Here is a 17,945-nt window from a genome sequence, read left to right on the forward strand (position 1 = left end):
ATCCCTGATTGAGTTGAAATTAATGAGAGCAATGTAGTTGTAAGGTTGGAAATATAAAATCCTTTACCGTTTTTTCTCATATGTGTTCCCTGATTGTGGGTAATATTAACATTGATGTTAGCCCTTCTCGCTCTTTTTTTTTTCCTTTTTTTTTAGAGCGAGAATGAGGGGGTAGGGAGAGGGAGAGTGAGAGATCTTTTTTTTAAGGTTTTATTTATTTGAGAGAGAGCAAGAGTGAGAAAAAGCACAAGTAGGAAGAGGGGCGGCAGGAGAGGGAGAAGCAGACTCCCCGCTGAGCAGGGAGCCCAATGTGGGGCTCGATCCCAGGACCCTGGGATCATGACCTGGGCCGAAGGCAGATGCTTAACTGACTGAGCCACCCAGGTGCCACAGAGCGAGAGAATCTTAAGCTGACTCCACGCTGGGCGTGGAGCCCAATGTGGGGCTTGGTCTCACAACCCTGAGATCATGACCTGAGCCAAAATCAAGAGATGGACACTTAACCAACTGAGCCACCCAGGCACTCCTGCCCTTTTTCTCTCTTAAGGAATGCCTGCCTGTCTTCAACTCTTAAGTGCCCACTGAAAGTCATAATTTTTGTATATTACTCATCTAGTAAAACAGCTATCTTAGGAATATGAGTATATGGCAGCAAATAGGAACAGTTAACAGAGTTAAGATTCTATTGCATGGGCTATCATTTTTTGTTTCATTTTCCTTTCTTTTGTTATATTAGGTGTTTGACCTTTTAAAAGCTTCAGTTGTAAAAAGCTTTAAGGATCTTCAGCTTCTCCAAGGCTCAAAGTTTCTTCAGAATCTAGTCCCTCATAGGTCTTGTGTTTCAACCATGATCTTGGAAGTCGTAAAGAATAGGTGAGTTTGTAAAAAAAAAAAAAAAAGAATAGGTGAGTTCATGAACCAAACCCCAGTAGGTTCATAAATTATTTAGTGTTAGAAAATGCAGTGTGATGCCATACTTGGGGCTCATCAGAAAATTAATGACTATGGCTGTTGACTTCACATATCACTGTTTAATCCCTTGAAATTGGTCACGCGAGCTTTTCCTATATTGAAAAATCCTTAAATCCCAAGGCTTGATTTCTTGGCCACCTTGATAGCAAGAGTACAAAACTAAAGCGGGTGCCTTTGATCCTGTCATGATATTACACCTTTCTTGGCCTGAGTCTTCATTGACTTTTTAGGTGAGTAAAAAAACATTAAAAGTTTTGTTTACTTTTAACTGTTGAAGTTTGGGGCTGATGGATAAAATTGAATCAGCAGTTTTAGACAAACCCATTATATTTATTTATTTTTAATTTTTAAAATATTTTATTTACTTATTTGAGAGAGAGCACAAGTGGGGGAGAATGGCAGAGGGGGAGAAGCAGATTTCATGCCAAGCAGGGAGCCTGTTGCAGGGCTTGATCCCAGGACCCTGAGATCATGACCTGAGCCGAAGGCAGATGCTCAACTGACTGAGCCACCCAGGCGCCCCTAGAAAAACCCATTTTAAACCAAATTGAAAAGACTGGTGTAACCACACTGGTTTTTATTTTAATTTCAAGTTACACATTAGCTGTTGTAACCGTCTTTACTGTGTCATGTTTGCTTTGTGGATTAAATGTTTTAAAGCTTTATAATTTAAGCCATAATTTGATGTAAATCTCATTCCACGTCCTGGAATTCTGATTTAGATTGAATTTACATGAGGTTGACACATAAGACAAATTTCAGACTAGAATCCTTTGTTTCTGAGTGATTTACCCATTGATAGGCTTTAAAGCTCCTTTATCTCCTCTGTATCTGGTTATTCTTTTTCCAAGTTGTATCTCCTGTATTTTTTCAACCCAGTCTCTTCAGTTTGGACTAAAGATACAGGCATATTAGCTAGCCAGGAAATTCATGGAAAGCGGCGCTTCTGGAAGTCCCAGTCAGCCAAAGGACCTGGAGTCCTATCTCCGTCTGTAATTAGGGTGGAGTGGGCTGTTAACACCAGGTAGGGCCAAACCTCAGCAGGGGGGGATTTGGAGAATATTACTAGACTCCCTAAAATAACCAGCTGGTTAGTTATACGTGCTTTCCCTAGTCAGTTAACCTCTAAATAATTTTATGTTGTATGTGATTAAATTTTTGGACCCCACTTATCACATTTTAATGGTATTTTATTGTATTTAGACTTAGACTTGCCTGTTAGTGTGTAGAGTTAATTTAGTAGCGTTGATTTTTCGCATTTCTGCTGTAACACAGTATATTCCTGAAAAACCTTCTGTTTTTTTAAATCAACACTCTAAAAATGACATCATTTGTGGGGAAGATAGGGCTGAGAAGACTTATAATATATTTGACATTGTAACCAGAGCACTGAGATTATTTTTAATTGAGATATATCTGACGTATAGCATTATATTAGTTCTAGGTGTACAACATAATGATTCAATGTTTGTATCATAAAATGATCACCACAGTAAGTCTAGTTAATATCCAGTTTGTTTTTTTTTAAGTATAATCAGCATGCAATGTTATATTAGTTTCAGGTGTACAGCATATTGATTTGACAATTATGTACTTTGCTCAGTGCTCACCATAAGTATATTCACCATCTGTCACCATACAACGTTATTATTATTTATAGACTATTCCCTGTACTATTCTTTTCATCTATGTGACTTACTTATTTTATAACTGGAATTTCCTCTTAATCTCCTTTATCGATTTCTCCATAGCCAAGATATGAAAGCAACCCGAGTGTCCATCAACAGATGAATGGATAAAGAAGATATGATACATACACTAAAATATCAGCCATAAAAAAGAACAATTGATATATTCTTTTTGCATATATTCTTTTTTTTTAAGATTTATTTATTTTAGAGAGCACGTGGGGGGAGAGAGAGAGAAAGTCTTTTGTTGTTGTTGTTCTGTTTTGCTTTGAGGGACAGAAAGCCTTAAGAAAACTCCACACTGAGGGTGGAGCCCAACTCGGGGCTTAACATTACGACCTAAGCCAAAACCAAGAGCTAGAAGCTTAACTGACTGAGCCACCCAGGTGCCCCTCCCATATATTCTTAACTTAAAAGTTCTGCTACAGTAAATATGGGACTTTACCTTAAACAAGTTGTGGTAACCTGGAAAGACACAGTACGGGAGTATTGAAGCTGAATTATGGAGACTAGAACCAAATGCACAAATATTGGGGAGAACCACACAATAAACACTTCAAAGATTCAGTTTGCATGTGGCCTAAGCCAAAAGGAAGAAAATAGGCTGGGGTGCCTGGGTGGCTCACTCGGTTAAGCATCTGCCTTCAGCTTGGGTCATGATCTCGGGGTCCTGGGATTGAGCCCCGCCTCAGGCTCCCTGCTCAGCAGGGAGTCTGCTTCTCCTTCTCCCTCTGCCCCTCCCCTGGCTTGTGTACTCGTTCTCAAATAAATAAATAAAATCTTAAAAAAAAAACAAAATAGGCTATAAAGGGCATCATGATCGTAGTATTATATTCCTCTATGGTTTGCTGTGTTCAGTTCTGTTCATATACTTTGTGTTTACCTGCAGATACTTCGAGGTACAAAACATTAAATGTGCTAGGAAAAAATCAGTTGTGAACCAGTTCAACTTCCAGGTTATATCTACTCCCCCAGTTAACAGTCATGTCTGAGCTCTTTCCTGTAACTGTTACAGATAGACATTTTCTAGCAAATGGACTGTCTCCTTTCTGCAAGATTAGAACCTTAGTACACATATTATTTCTCCACTTCCTTCTTGCTAAGATTGTTATTAACAGTTATTCAGATTTTGTAGTAAATTTTACTGGTTTCTTTGTTTATCTTTTGAATTTGGAAATATGCCATTAGTATATAATTTTTACTATAATCTTTTCTGATATGGTTTATGGATAGTAAACTTTGAGTCTTGTCATATCTGGAAATGTCTTGATTTGCCCTCCCTCTGAACAGTAGTTTGACCAGGTAAAAATTTTAAGTTTATAATCATTTTCCATTGTCTTTGCATCTAGAATTACTGATGAAAAGGCCGATGATTATCTGATTCTTTGTAGTGTTGTAGATAATCTGTTATTTTCTTCATGGGAACTTCTAAGACTTCATTTCTATTTTTGATGTTCTGAAATTTAACACAATTTATATAAGTTCCTTTTTAATTCATTCCTGCTTGATACCTGGTGTGCCTTTTCAGTTGGTAAGGTTTCGCATCTTTCTAAACTCTGTTTTTCTCCTTATTTTCTTTAATTAATCCCTTCCTTTTTTATCTCCATTCTCTCCTGTTAGCTGTTGGAATGTCTTTGTATCCCGTGTCTCTTAATTTTTCTTTCAAGCTTTCCATACTTTTGTCTTTTTATGTGAAATTCTACAAAAAACCCTTAGTTCTTTTACTTCATTAATTTGCTCTTCAGCCCTGTTTATTTTACTCTTAGGTTTACCTATTGAGTTTCACACTCCAGGAATCATGTTTTTCATTTCTAAAATTCTAGTTGGTTCTTTTTTCATAGCAGTCTGTTTTTTGTTTCATGCTGTAATATTCTCATTTAAGGATATTTATTAGACTTTTTAAGTCTACTTCTTTGTGTTCCATTAACCTTTTTCCTCAGGTATTCTCTTCATTGAGTTTTGTTGCTTCTCTTTCAAGGTGGTCTTTTTTTCTTATATTTGGCGATTATTGGTTGTCTCCTTGTTATTGCTGGTGTTCCCCGTTAGTCTGAGAGTTCCATATTGTTGAATACAGTTTGCCTCTGATGTGAATAGGATATGCCAAGGGCTGACCTCCGTAATTGTCCAGCATGTTGCCATACTCAGAGTGCTTCTTTGCGTCTGAGGCCCAAGCTCCTCTACTCACAGATCCCACCTAAGGACAGCCTCATTGTTACTCACTTCTTCCCATAAACTGGGGGTGCAATGGGCTATTGGAGAAGAAGATAGAGAAGGATGTACCTAACTGTTCATGCGGGGGAATTCCAGCCAGTTAATCACACAGGTGGCCCCAGAGTCCCTTCCAGTTCCCAGCTTATCTGCCCTTGGTATCTGCTTTTGGAGCCACCCCTTCATTTTGCACTCTGTGGTCTGTGGCTTCATTTTTCATTCTTCATTACATTTCTTTCACTTTTTAAGGATTCTTTATAATTTCTATTCAGTCAAAAACGTCTCTTATTTTTCCACATTATCATGGATTGTATAAGTGCACCGTATATAGGCGTACACATACAGATGTGTGTATCTTTTCCATCATTTGTAGGTTTGGGGGATGAGAAGAATAGAGCACGTGCTCAGTCTATTTATTATCTTGATCCCAGATCTCCAAAGTATGAATATTACTAAAATCTGTTGAAATGTTTTGAGAATCTGTTCACAACTGTCTCCTTTATTCTTTAATTCTGTATTATAATTTGTTGCTCTTTAGCAGGTAGAAATAAGGATACAGAGGTTATTATAAGCATATCATTTCCTCTATTGTGGGTAACATTAAATGGTATAAAATCACCAAGGATTGGGCGCCTGGGTGGCTCAGTTGGTTAAGCGACTGCCTTCGGCTCAGGTCATGATCCTGGAGTCCCAGGATCGAGTCCCACATCGGGCTCCCTGCTCAGCAGGGGGTCTGCTTCTCCCTCTGACCCTCTTCCCTCTCGTGCTCTCTGTCTCTCATTCTTTCTCTCAAATAAATAAATAAAATCTTTTAAAAAAGTAAAATAAAATCAAGGATTCTACTGCTGTGCAAGAGGTTATTTGTAGGTTTGGTTCATGCTTTTGAAACCAGATCATGCATTGATTCATACTATAAATGTGAATATGATATAAATATGTGGATATATAAATTTGAATATAAATATTCCTGCTATAAACATTTATTGCGAGCCTTCTAAATGTTAGTCGTATGTAAGGCTGTATGAGTAAAAATATGATGGTCTCTACCATGGAGAAATTCATTCTGGGGAGTGAGGCAAACTTGTGTGTATAGATTATAAGTGTTGTTAGTGTCATGGGGGAAATAAAAGAAGCAACAATTAGCTTCCAGTCATGAAATCTTGAACGGAAATGTGTAATGGTCAGTACATTGAGATAATCCAGTTTCATCTGTATGTTTTTGAATATTCTGTAGTTTCTGGATTTTTCCCAGTGTTCTGTCAGTGGAAATACTGACAGGAATTCAGAATTCTGACAGATAAGGATGCATGAAAAGAAAAGGTTCACGTGAAGAATGTTGGTGATCCAGGTCAAATTTGGGAAGTGTGTAAACATGACAGTGAGTATAAAGGTAAGATATCTTCCTAAGTTTTTCTTTTTAACTAAGCTTTGTTTTCTTGCAGTGTTCATAGTTGGGATCATGTTACTCAGGGTCTGGTGGAACTTGGCTTCATTTTAATGGATTCATATGGACCAAAGAAGATTCTTGATGGAAAAACTATTGAAACCAGCTCAGGTCTTTCAAAAATACCAAACCAGCATGCATGTAAGCTGGGTGCTAATATCCTGTTGGAAACTTTTAAGGTGAGTCTCTAGTTTGGCAACCATTCCCTAATTCTGTAAAATTGTATTATAAACAGGGCATGACATTTGCTTGGGAGCTTGGAGGACAAGGCAATTTGAATATGCAGCAGTTTCCAGGCACAGTGGTTGGGATAGTAATTGAAACTACTACAACAAGTAATTGATGGAATATTTGCTTTTTCATCCTTCATTTATATGAGGTTTTCATTTATTTTAATTTCTCCTTTTTCTCTTTCTTAGAAGTTTGAATATAAATTAGCTTTTTATGATTTACTCTTCTTCCTCTGGTAGTAAATAATTTTTGATCATTTTCTGTTTTGGGCCATGCTTTTGGATGCTATTATACAAAAAGTAATCTTTGAGGTCACTGTAGAACATCAAGCTTGAAGAATCATGCTTATCGGTTCATTGTTTTTGAAGAAACCAAAATAGTTCTTAAATTTTTAAATTCATTACCATATAACGACTGTCATCTCAATCTTAATTTCTGAAACAGCTTTCAAAAATGCATTTCCTTTCAATTAAAACAAAAGCTAGGTTATGTCTGAGGCTAAACAACTTTGCTAATGATTCCTCTATGTCATTTTCTTGACATTGAATTAATGTAGCTACATGCCAAAAGTGTCTGCTGAAAATGTTATTTGGAGGCTAATTTGAATGTAAATCTAGTGTTCTGATCCAGAACTATCAAGTGAATGTGTATAATAGTCCTTTTTTTTTTTTTTAATTTATTTATTTGACAGAGAGAGACACAGTGAGAGAGGGAACACAAGCAGGGGGAGTGGGAGAGGGAGAAGCAGGCTTCCCACAGAGCAGGGAGCCCGATGCGGGGCTCGATCCCAGGACCCTGGGATCATGACCTGAGCCAAAGGCAGATGCTTGACTACTGAGCCACCCAGGCGCCCCTATAATAGTCCTTGAGAGTTGTCTGTTAGATGATATAAATGAGCCTTTTTAATAGTAATCTGATTAAAAGAGTAAGAGATTTTAATATTTTTTGTTTTAAGATTAATGCTTTTTTAAAACTAGTGAGGTTCTCTTTGGTTTCACAAAGATGTCTTTGTCAAGGCATCTATAAGGCATATAATTGACTACTAATCTAGTGTTAGTCTGAGGTCTGAAAGAAATTAGTCTGTACCTTAAAGTAATCAAGTTGAAGTAAGAATTTTAATGAAAATTTGAGTGAAAATTCAAAATAGGCCTTTTTTTTTTTTTTCCTTAGGTGACTACTGTGCTTCTAGAAACTGAGGAAGGATTTGGTGAAGATTTTTCAGATTTCCAAGCCCAAATATTCATGGACTTTTTAAATTTTAAGATGAAAGTCATACATAGCATACTGTCAGAAATAAGGGTTTTGGCATGTAATGGATACCTAAGTAGAATTATTCCTGTTTGATGCTGAACCTAACACATAGTAGTACTTTCATGTGAGCTCTCTTGTAGGCTAATAAACATGGTAGTTTGCCCTGCTAATGAATCTTCTGAGCACAGAATAAGGATAGAATTGAGTGATTCTGTCTTTCTAGACGATTCACAGTATATTTGTCTTTGAAATAAACAGTCAAGTTTTACCCATATCCAAACTGTTCCTCATTCTGCCTAACATGAATTGATGCAGTTGTAAGCTGAAGGTCACCATGGAATATTTTATTGACTGTTCTGTTCTTTTTAGATCCATGAGGTGATCAGACAAGAAATTCTGGAGCAAGTACTCAACAGGGTTGTTACCAGAGCATCCTCTCCCATCAGTCATTTCTTAGGTATTGAACTGTGAAAGGGTGAAAATGTGTGAAAGTTCTAAGGAATATTTTCATGTAAATATACTGTTTTGGTCCTGGAATTTTTTTTTTTTTTTTTTTTAATAGGCTCCATGCCCAGCATGGAGCCCAATGTGGCACTTGAACTCACGATGCTGAGCTCAAGACCTAGGTTGAGATCAAGAGTCAGACTCTTAACTGACTGAGCCACCCAGGCGCCCTGGTCCTGGAAAAAAAATTTTAATGATACAGTACTTTAATGATGTCAGTGAGACATAAGTCCATTTACATTGTGGCCATCAAGGAAAGGAGCATATATAACTAATGAGTAAAACTTCTATCTTGCATCAGCTCTCTCTTCTGTTTTACTATTTCTCTAGTGAGTGTTGTTCTTATGCTGCAACTCATTGACCATCCATCTCCTTAACCCTTGACGTTCTAGCTTCAGTACTCCACTCTTTGTATTTTAATACATATCTTCTAGTGCCAAATCCACTGGTCTTTTCTTAGCCACCGACTTTCCTAATTTCTGTATCATTCAACACCGTTTACAATTCCCCTGGAACTTTCTTGGATAGGTTCTCTGGTAACTAACAGTTTGCTTCGTATCCTGTGTGTGATCAGTTCTTCTCTTCCTCCTTTAGTGGTTCCTTTTCTTCTAACCTTAAGCATCAAGATTCTGCAAAGTTCAGTACTTGACACTCTATTCTACTTTTTTCCTTCTTTACAGCTTTATTGAAGTATAATTGAAGTACAGTAATCTCTACATATTTAAAGTCTTAAGAGTTTGATGACTTTTGACATATCTCCACAATGAAGATGAACTATCACCCACAGATGTCTCCTGGTGCCTCTTTGTAATTCTTTCCTCCATCCCACTCTTGCTCCCCACCTCCTGTCTCCAGTTGAGTCTGCTTTCTGTCTATAAATTAAATGCCATTTTTTGAATTTTATGTAAATGGAATCCTGTATGCACTCCTTTTTTTGTCTGGCTTCTTTCACTTAGCATAATTTTTCCATGGTTGTTGGTGGGATCAGTAGTTGGTCCCTTTTTATTATTAGTGGTAATACCTGGTGAGAATATAATCTCAATTTATTTATTCATTCGCCTGTGGACAGGTTATGTAGGTTGTTTCTGTTTTGGGGCTATTATGAATAAAGCTGCTATGAACATTCATGTTTAAGTCTTTCTGAGGAAATATGCTTTCATTTCTCTTGGGAAAATACCTGGTAGTGGAATGGGTGCATCATATGGTAGATCTATGTTTAATAGTTTAAGAAACTGCCAGACTCTTTTCCAAAGTGGTTGTACCATTTTACATTTCTGCCAGCAGTGTTGCTCATCACTCCACATTGTGACCAATACTTGGTATGGTTAGTCTTTTTAATTTTAGTCATTCTGATAGGTGCATGATAGTATCTCATTGTGGTTTTCAAATGTCTGTTGAAATCTTTTGTCCATTTTTAAAAAATGAGTTGTTTGCCCCCTTATTTCTGAGTTGTAAAAGTTCTTTATATATTCTATTTTTTTTAAAGATTTTATTTATTTGAGAGAGAGAGAATGAGAGATAGAGAGCACGAGAGGGAAGAGGGTCAGAAGGAGAAGCAGACTCCCTGCTGAGCAGGGAACCCGATGTGGGACTCGATTCCGGGACTCGAGAATCATGACCTGAGCCAAAGGCAGTCGCTTAACCAACTGAGCCACCCAGGCGCCTTTTTTTTTTTTTTAAAGATTTTATTTATTTATTTGAGAGAGAGAGAGAATGAGAGATAGAGCACACGAGAGGGAAGAGGGTCAGAGGGAGAAGCAGACTCCCTGAAAAGTTCTTTATATATCCTAAACACAAGTCCTCTGTCAGATATGAGGGTTTTTTTTTTTAAGATTATTTGTTTATTTGAGAGAGAGAGAACGCAGAGGGAGAGTCAGAGGGAGAAGCAGACTCCCCGCCGAGTGGAGAGCCCAATGTGGGGCTTGACCTCAGAACCCCAAGATCACAACCTGAGCCGAAGGCAGACTCTTAACTGACTGAGCCACCCAGGCACCCGCGTTAATGTGTTTTGCAAATACTTTCTCCTAGTCTGCGGTTTGACTTAATGTTTGTAAGTGTTGTTTGAAGAGCAAGTATTTTTAATTTATCAGTTATCAATTTATTAGTTTCTTTTTTATTTCCTGCTTTTTGTGTCGTGTGTTAAAGAATCCTTGCCTACACCAAAAAATCACTAAGATTCACTAAGATTTTTTTCCTCTCTTTTCTAGTAGAAGCTTTATAGTTACAGCTTTTATACTTTTATCTGTGATCCATTTTTGTTAAATTTTATATATGGTGTGAAGTAACCTAGTCCCCCCACCCTTTGGCTATTCAGTTGCTCCAGCACAGTTTTTTAGAAAGATTGTCTTGGCATTACCATGGAATCTTGGAATTACCATGGATTTTTTGCTGAAATCAACCAACCAAATATACGTGGGTCTATTTTAGGAATCTTCTGTTCCAATGATCTATTCATTGTTTTGATTAATATACCTTTATAATAAGTCTTAAAATCAAGTAGTGTAAATCTTTCAGCTTTGTTCTTTTTCAAAATAGTTTTGGCTAATCTAGGTGCTTTGCATTTCCAAATAAGTTGTAGAATTAGCTTGCCAGTTTTTATAAAAGACCTGCTTGGGCTCTGATTGAGATTGCCTTGAATGTATGGATCAATTTGGGAGACAATTGGCATCTTAACAATATTGAGTCTTCTAACCCATCCATTAACAGAGTACATCTCTCCATTTATTTAGATCTTCTTTAATTTCTTTTAGCAATGTTTGTAGACTTCAGTATGGATCTTGCATGTCTTTTGTCAGCTTTATCCCTAAGTATTTCATTTTTTTGATGCTATTGTACATGATAATTTTTAAAATTTCAATTTCTAATTGTTAATTGTTAGCATGTAGAAATGGTTGTTTTTTTATACTGATCTTATATCCTGCAACATTGCTAAACCCATTTTATTAGTTATAATTGCTTTTTGACAGTTCCTTAGGATTTTCTACATACAAATCGTGTCACCTGCAAATCAAAACATTCCTGATATCAGTAATTTGCATCTTCCTTATCAATTTGGGTTAGAGACTTGTCAGTTTTACTGATCTTTTAAAGAATGAGCTTCTGGTTTGAATTCTCTCCATTGTTTTCTGTTTGCGATTTCATTGATTTCTGCTTATTTTTTTTTTTAATTCGATTTATTTACTTAGAAGAAAAAACAAGCAGGGGAAGGAGCAGAGGGAGAGGAAGGGGGAAAGAATCTCAAGCAGACTCTGTGCTGTGCTGAGCTCGGAGCCTGACACAGGGCTTGATCCCATGACCCTGAGATCATGACTTGAGCCAAAAGCAAGAGTTGGATGCTTAACAGACTGAGCCACCCAAACACCCTTCTGCTTCTTATTTCTTACCTTTTGCTTGCTTTGGGTTTATTTTGCTCTTGTAAGTGGTTGAAAAAAAATCAAGAATATTTCATGTCATGTGAAAAATTTAGATTTCAGAGTTCATAAAGTATTACTGGAATATAGCCAAGCTTAATCATTTATGTGTTTTCTATCTTGCTTTTACATTATACCAGCAGACTTGAGTAGTTGTCATTTATACAATGTGGCCCATAAAGTCTAAAATAGTTACTGTCTGGCCCTTTACAGAAAAAGTGTGCCAACTTGTGGTCTATTATATTTACCTGAATGTTTACATTGCTTTTTCTTCCTTCCTGATGTTCCAGGTTTCCTCTTGTTTGTGTGAAGGGTTTTAACTAACATTTGTTTAATAAAAACAGAGCTGTTCAGTTTATCTAAATCTTCTAGGTGAACATTGGTAGTTTATGTCTTTCAAGGAATTTAACCATTTCATCTGATTTATCAAATTTATTGCCATAAAGTCATTGAGAAGATTCCTTTTAATGTCTCTAGGTTCTGTATCGATGTACCCATTCTTATTCCTGTGAGCCATGATGTGCATCTTCTTCTTTTTTTTTTTTTTTTTTACCACTGAAGCACAAGATTTACCAATTTTATTAATCTTAAAAAACCAGCTTTTGGTTTCACTGAATTTATGTTTTTGTTTTTAGTTTCATTTATTTCTGCTCTTTTGTTTCCTTTCTACTGCTTGCTTTGGGTTTAATCTGTGCTTTTTTTTTGGTTAGAAGCTTAGGTCATTAATTTGAGACTTTTTTTTCTAATACAAGCATTAAACTATAAATTTCCATCAAAAATTGCCTTAGCTACATCCCATAAATTTTGTTTTTAATTTTCATTCAGGTCCAAATTCTTTTTAATTTCCCTTGTGATTTTTTCTTTGACCTTCGTGTTATTTAGAACAATGTTGTTCAGCTTTTGAATATTTGGAGATTTTCCAGGTATTTTTCTGTTGTTGATTTCTAATTTGTTATAAAACATACTATCTATGACGAGTGTTTTTTTAAGTTTATTTATTTATTTAAGTAATCTCTACCCCCAGCACGGAGTCCAAACTCAAAACCCTAAGATTAAGAGTCACATTCTCTTGTGATGGAGTCAGCCAGGCGCTCCTAAGACATGAATTTTTAAAAATTCATTGAGACTTGTTTCATTCTCACAGTATGGTCTATTTTGAAAAATGTTCTGTGTGCTTTTGAAAAGAATAGGTGCAGTTTTCCATAACTCAAAATTAGATGATTGAAGTCTTCTGTATCCTTACAGATTTTCTGTCTACTTCTTCTGTTAACTATTAAGAGTGTTGAGACCTCTGACTTTGTAATTATAGATGTATCTGCTTCTTCTAGTTCTATCAGTTCTTGCTTTATGTATCTTAAAACTTTGTTAATAGGGTCATACTCATTTAGGATTGTTATGTCCTCTTGGTTAATTGACCTATTAATTGTTATGATCTTTTTTGTTCCTGGGAATATTATTTGTTCTGAAGTCTACTTTGATATTAACATAACTTCTCCAGTTTTCTTTCTTTTTTAAGATTTATTTATTTTAGAGAGAGCATTGAGTGGGAGGGGCAGAGGGACAGGGAAAGAGAATCTTAAGCAGGCTCTGCACTGAGTGCAGAGCCCAATGTAGGGCTCTGTCTCACAACCCTGAGATCACGACCTGAGCCAAAATCAAGAGTCAGATGCTTAACCCACTGTACCACCCAGGCACCCCTCTCCAGTTTTCTTTTGGTCAGTGTTGGCATGGTATATTTTTTTCATCTTTTTAGTTTTAACTTATATATATCTTTATAGTTAACACGGGCTTCTTGTAGAAAACGTACAATTGTGTCTTACTTTTTTAATCTTTTTTGATAATCTTGTAATTTAAGTTGGGGCATGCTGTTTACATTTAATGTGATTTAAAAAATGTGATTATTATCTGGCTCTTTGTTTTCTGTCTATCTGTACTTGGTTCCCTTTTTCCTCCTTTTCTGCCTTCATTTGGGTTGAATTTTTTTCTATTTCATTTTATCTTGCTAATTTGATTACTTCTACCTCTGTTTTATTTTTTTTCGGGTTGCTTTAGGGTTTATGGTACATCTTTAACTTACTATAGTTTACCTTTAAGTAGTGGTATACCTCAACAGTATATATACATCCATTTCTTACCTCTATTCTTATGACTTGTGCTATTCTCATACATTTTACTTCTCTATTTATTGAATTATATCTGCATGGTTATGTTTGCTTTAAACAGTCAGTTGTCTTTGAAGAATTTTTTAAAATAAGAAAATGTCTTCTATTTTTACCCATGCATTTACTATCTCTGGTGCTTTTTCCTTTGTGTAGATCCAGATTTCTTTCTTTCTTTTTTTTAAGAGTTTATTTATTTATTAGCACAAGCAGGGTGAGGGGCAGAAGGAGAAGCAGACTCCCCGCTGAGCAGGGAGCCTGATGCAGGCCTTGATCACAAGACTCCAAGATCATGATCCAAGCTGAAGGCAGATGCTTAACCGACTGAGCGACCCAGGTGCCCCTAGATCCAGATTTCTATCCAGTAGCATTTTCTGTCTGACTGCCTTTAACTTTTGATCTGCCATTGTTGGATTCTTCTGTATGTCACAAAAAGTTTTCATTTAGTGTTAGTTTTTTGGATTTTTTTGTTTTAATTTTTTTAATATTTTATTTATTTATTTGACAGGGAACAGAAGCAGGGGGAGTGGGAGAGGGAGAAGCAGGCTTCCCACGAAGCAGGGTGCCCGATGCAGGGCTCAATCCCAGGACCCTGGGATCATGACCTGAGCCGAAGGCAGACGCCTAACGACTAAGCCACCCAGGAGCCTCTAGTGTTAGTTCTTTGAAAGGTATTTTTGCTTGGTATAGAATTCCAGATTGACAGGATTTTTTTTTTTTAAGATTTTATTTATCAGTTTGACAGAGAGACAGCAAGACAGGGAACACAAGCAGGGGAGTGGGAGAGGGAGAAGCAGGCTTTCCGTGGAGCAGAGAGCACAATGTGGGGCTTGATCCCAGGACTCTGGGATCATGACCTGAGCTGAAGGTAGATGCTTAATGACTGAGCCACCCAGGTGCCCCAACAGGATTTTTGTTTTTTTTAGTGCTCTAAAAATGTTACTTTACTGTTCTTTTGGTTTTCATCATTTCTAATAAAAAGTCAGCTTTCATTCATACCCTTTTCCTCTCTATATAATTTTTTTTATTTTCAGATTTTCTCTTAATCAGTGGTTTTAAGCAATTTAATTATGATGTGCTTTAGTGTAGCTTTCTCCATGTTTCTGGTGGTTAGAGTTTGTCCAGCTTCTTCGATCTGTAGGTTTATGGTTTTCATCGAGTTTAGAACGTTTTGAGATTATTTCTTCAAAAACTTTTTCTCTCATCTCCCTCCCACTAGCACACACTTCCCCCACCCCCACCCCCGGCCCCACAGCAGTACGTATGTGGTAGGCTGCCTTACATTGTTACATAGCTCACAGGTTTTCATTTTTAGTCTTTTTTACTGTTTCATTTTAGATAGCGTGTATTGGTGTAACTTTTAGTTCCCAAATCTTTTCTTCTGCAGTGATCTTTTCCTCTGCTGTTGATCTCATCCAGTAAATTTTTCATATTTAGACATTTATATCTTTCTGAGCATAGGACCTTTTATATTATGAGGTGTCTCCACTGTGGTTCTTGTGAATGTGAACTATTTCCTGTTCTTTGTGACCTCTGATAATATATCTGCCTGCTCCTTACTGGTGAGTCTTTCCTTGGCTTATGGTAGCTTCCTTACAGTCATACACCGACCAAAGCACAGCTGACCTACAAAGGGGGCTTCTTGCACATCTCCAGAGCCTTCTTCCCATAGAGGTCTTTCCTTTCTAGGACTCTGCCCCGTGAATTCTTGCCACCTTAGCTTTCCTGAATTCCCATCTCCATCTCTTTAAATTGGGAAAACCACTGGACTCGGAGTTTCCCCTCTCTGCTGCTGCCTCAAAACTCTCCAGGCAGTAAGGTGGGACAGTCATAAGGCTCACCCTTTGTGTTTCCCTTCTCTCAGGGGTCATGGTCCTGTACTACTTGTTGCCTGGTATCTGAAAATTATTGTTTAGTGTAATTTGACCTTTTTCCTTGTTATTGTTTAAAGTGGGAGGACAGGGCACCTGGGTGGCTCAGTCAGTTAAGCATCTGCCTTTGGCTCAGGTCATGATCCCAGGGTCCTGGGATCGAGCCCCGCATCGGGCACCTTGCTCAGCGGGGAATCTGCTTCTCCCTCTGGCTGCTGCTCCCCACGCTTGTGCTCACTCGCCCTCTCTGTCCCTGTGACAAATACAAATTTAAAAATAAACAAATAAACTGGGAGGATAAATGTATTCACCATTATTCCATGATGGTGGGAAGCAGAAGTCTGTTCCTGCTTTTATACATTCTCTTCTTACAGATGTCATGCCTATTTTCATGGTTTCGGTTATTTTTGTGGACTTTGGTGGACATGGCTTCCAAATCTTTATGTCAAGACTGTCTTCTTTCCTGAGTTCAGTGCCTCCATTCCAGTTGGTTATTTCTAGTTAGGTTTTTCTTTTTACTTTTATTTCAAATGCAATACAGTGTCCTTCAAACAAATTCCCCTTTCAATTATTTGTATTTCTATTATTTAAAGCCTGGCTTTCCAAATTCCAGAAGCTGGAATTCCTTTTTATCTTCTCCAGCATACTTGATACCTAAGTTCTCTCTTTTTTTTCTCTTACTGTTCATTTTTTCTTCATTTTTGTACCCTTCTTCCCCATCCATTGCCTGGTTTGCAGTCTTACAGCCTTGCACTTAGACCATCACCACAGCTTCCAGCTGTTGACCCTGCTTTCTCTTCTCTCTGCAGCAACTCAACCTGCATATGCCACCAGATAAGTATTCCTAAAATAGCTCTCTGTCACTCAAAAGTCACCAATACCTTCTTTAATAAATGATCAGCTCTTTATCCTGGCCCTTAAAGTCCTTGACAGTTTGATCCATCCTGCCATTTCAACATTCACTTCACTTATTTATTTTTCTGAATCCTTCACCCTGGCTTCACAGATTTCTCACTGTTTTCTGAATTTGTCCTGTCCTGTATTTACTTTTACATATTTTGCCTCCTACTTTTCCTTTTACATCTAGTAGGCCTTTCTGGTTCTTGGTGCATCTGAATGTCAGCCTTCTTTCAGAATCCAGCTTAAGTTCTTCTCTTTATTCTCCAAAAGCACACCAACTCATGACAATCTCCTCTTCCTTTGAGCTCCTCTTTAGACTCTCTCTTTAACATTTAAGGAATGTTACATTTGCTAGGAATAATAAACTGTGTTTGGGATTATTAGATATTTGGTGTTGATCTGTTACTTACCTCTTCCATTCTTTCAGAATGTATTTTTCTTGACTCCTAACTAAATTAATATTCTTGAAGGAAGAGAGACCATGTTTTATGGTTAAGACTATACTATGTATACACATAATAAAAGTTCATTTATTGATTTACTTTAGCTTGGAAATATGAAGATGTATGCTACTTGTCAGTATAATGGATTTCTTCCCTCCTTTTAGATTAATTTTTATAGTCTTAATATTATCACAGAACAAAGTTTGAAGTATTTTGGTTACACTGACCATAGAGAAAGTATATAGGATCAGTAGAAATTGATTTTGCAGTATACTTTGGAAAAGAAACAAAAAATTTTTACCATTTCATTTCCCATATTTATTTTCCTTTTACTTGTTAAATCTTTATTGTTTGAGGCAACTCACTGTAGATTCTGTTTTTCAGATCTGCTTTCAAATATCATCATGTATGCACCCTTAGTTCTTCAGAGTTGTTCTTCTAAAATCACAGAAACTTTTGACTATTTATCCTTTCTGCCCCTTCAAACTGTACAAGGGCTGCTGAAGGCAGTTCAGGTAAGTCTTCTGACTCCGAAGGAATTTGACAAGACTAAGGTTGAAGTGCCTAATGGAAATCTGATGTGATTCTTCATAAATATAAATGTCTGAGAAATTTTATATCTCTTGATTCTTAAGCATAAAGTTTTGTATTAAAAGGGCAGGGGCACTGAGCTAGACTCTGTTTCCAAGTTTACACCTTCTTCCTGTCACAATTCTCTTTCCTTTGACTCATTTTCAAGTTAGTGAAGTGATTGAAAAGCCCTTAGAAAACTGAGGACAATAGGTTTAAAGGCATTAATGATTAGTTTAAATTTAGTATTTCAAAGGATACTATTGTCCTTATTAACTAAGTGTAATAAATATT

The 17,945-nt window shown here is 36.9% G+C and overlaps 1 protein-coding gene across 4 annotated transcripts in view; it reads left to right on the plus strand.

Moving 5' to 3' along the window:
* Window positions 1-17,945, plus strand: part of FANCI (FA complementation group I) — an 82,555-nt gene that overhangs the window by 31,794 nt on the left and 32,816 nt on the right. For all 4 annotated transcript variants that reach the window (XM_027569553.2, XM_027569554.2, XM_027569555.2 and 1 more), the window contains 4 exons: window positions 737-873; window positions 6,311-6,491; window positions 8,164-8,251; window positions 17,466-17,596. In XM_027569553.2, the coding sequence (XP_027425354.1) occupies window positions 737-873; window positions 6,311-6,491; window positions 8,164-8,251; window positions 17,466-17,596 (537 nt within the window). The remainder of the gene's footprint in view (window positions 1-736; window positions 874-6,310; window positions 6,492-8,163; window positions 8,252-17,465; window positions 17,597-17,945) is intronic.

The sequence above is a fragment of the Zalophus californianus genome, chromosome 6, assembly GCF_009762305.2.
Source record: "Zalophus californianus isolate mZalCal1 chromosome 6, mZalCal1.pri.v2, whole genome shotgun sequence".
Lineage (NCBI taxonomy): Eukaryota > Metazoa > Chordata > Mammalia > Carnivora > Otariidae > Zalophus > Zalophus californianus.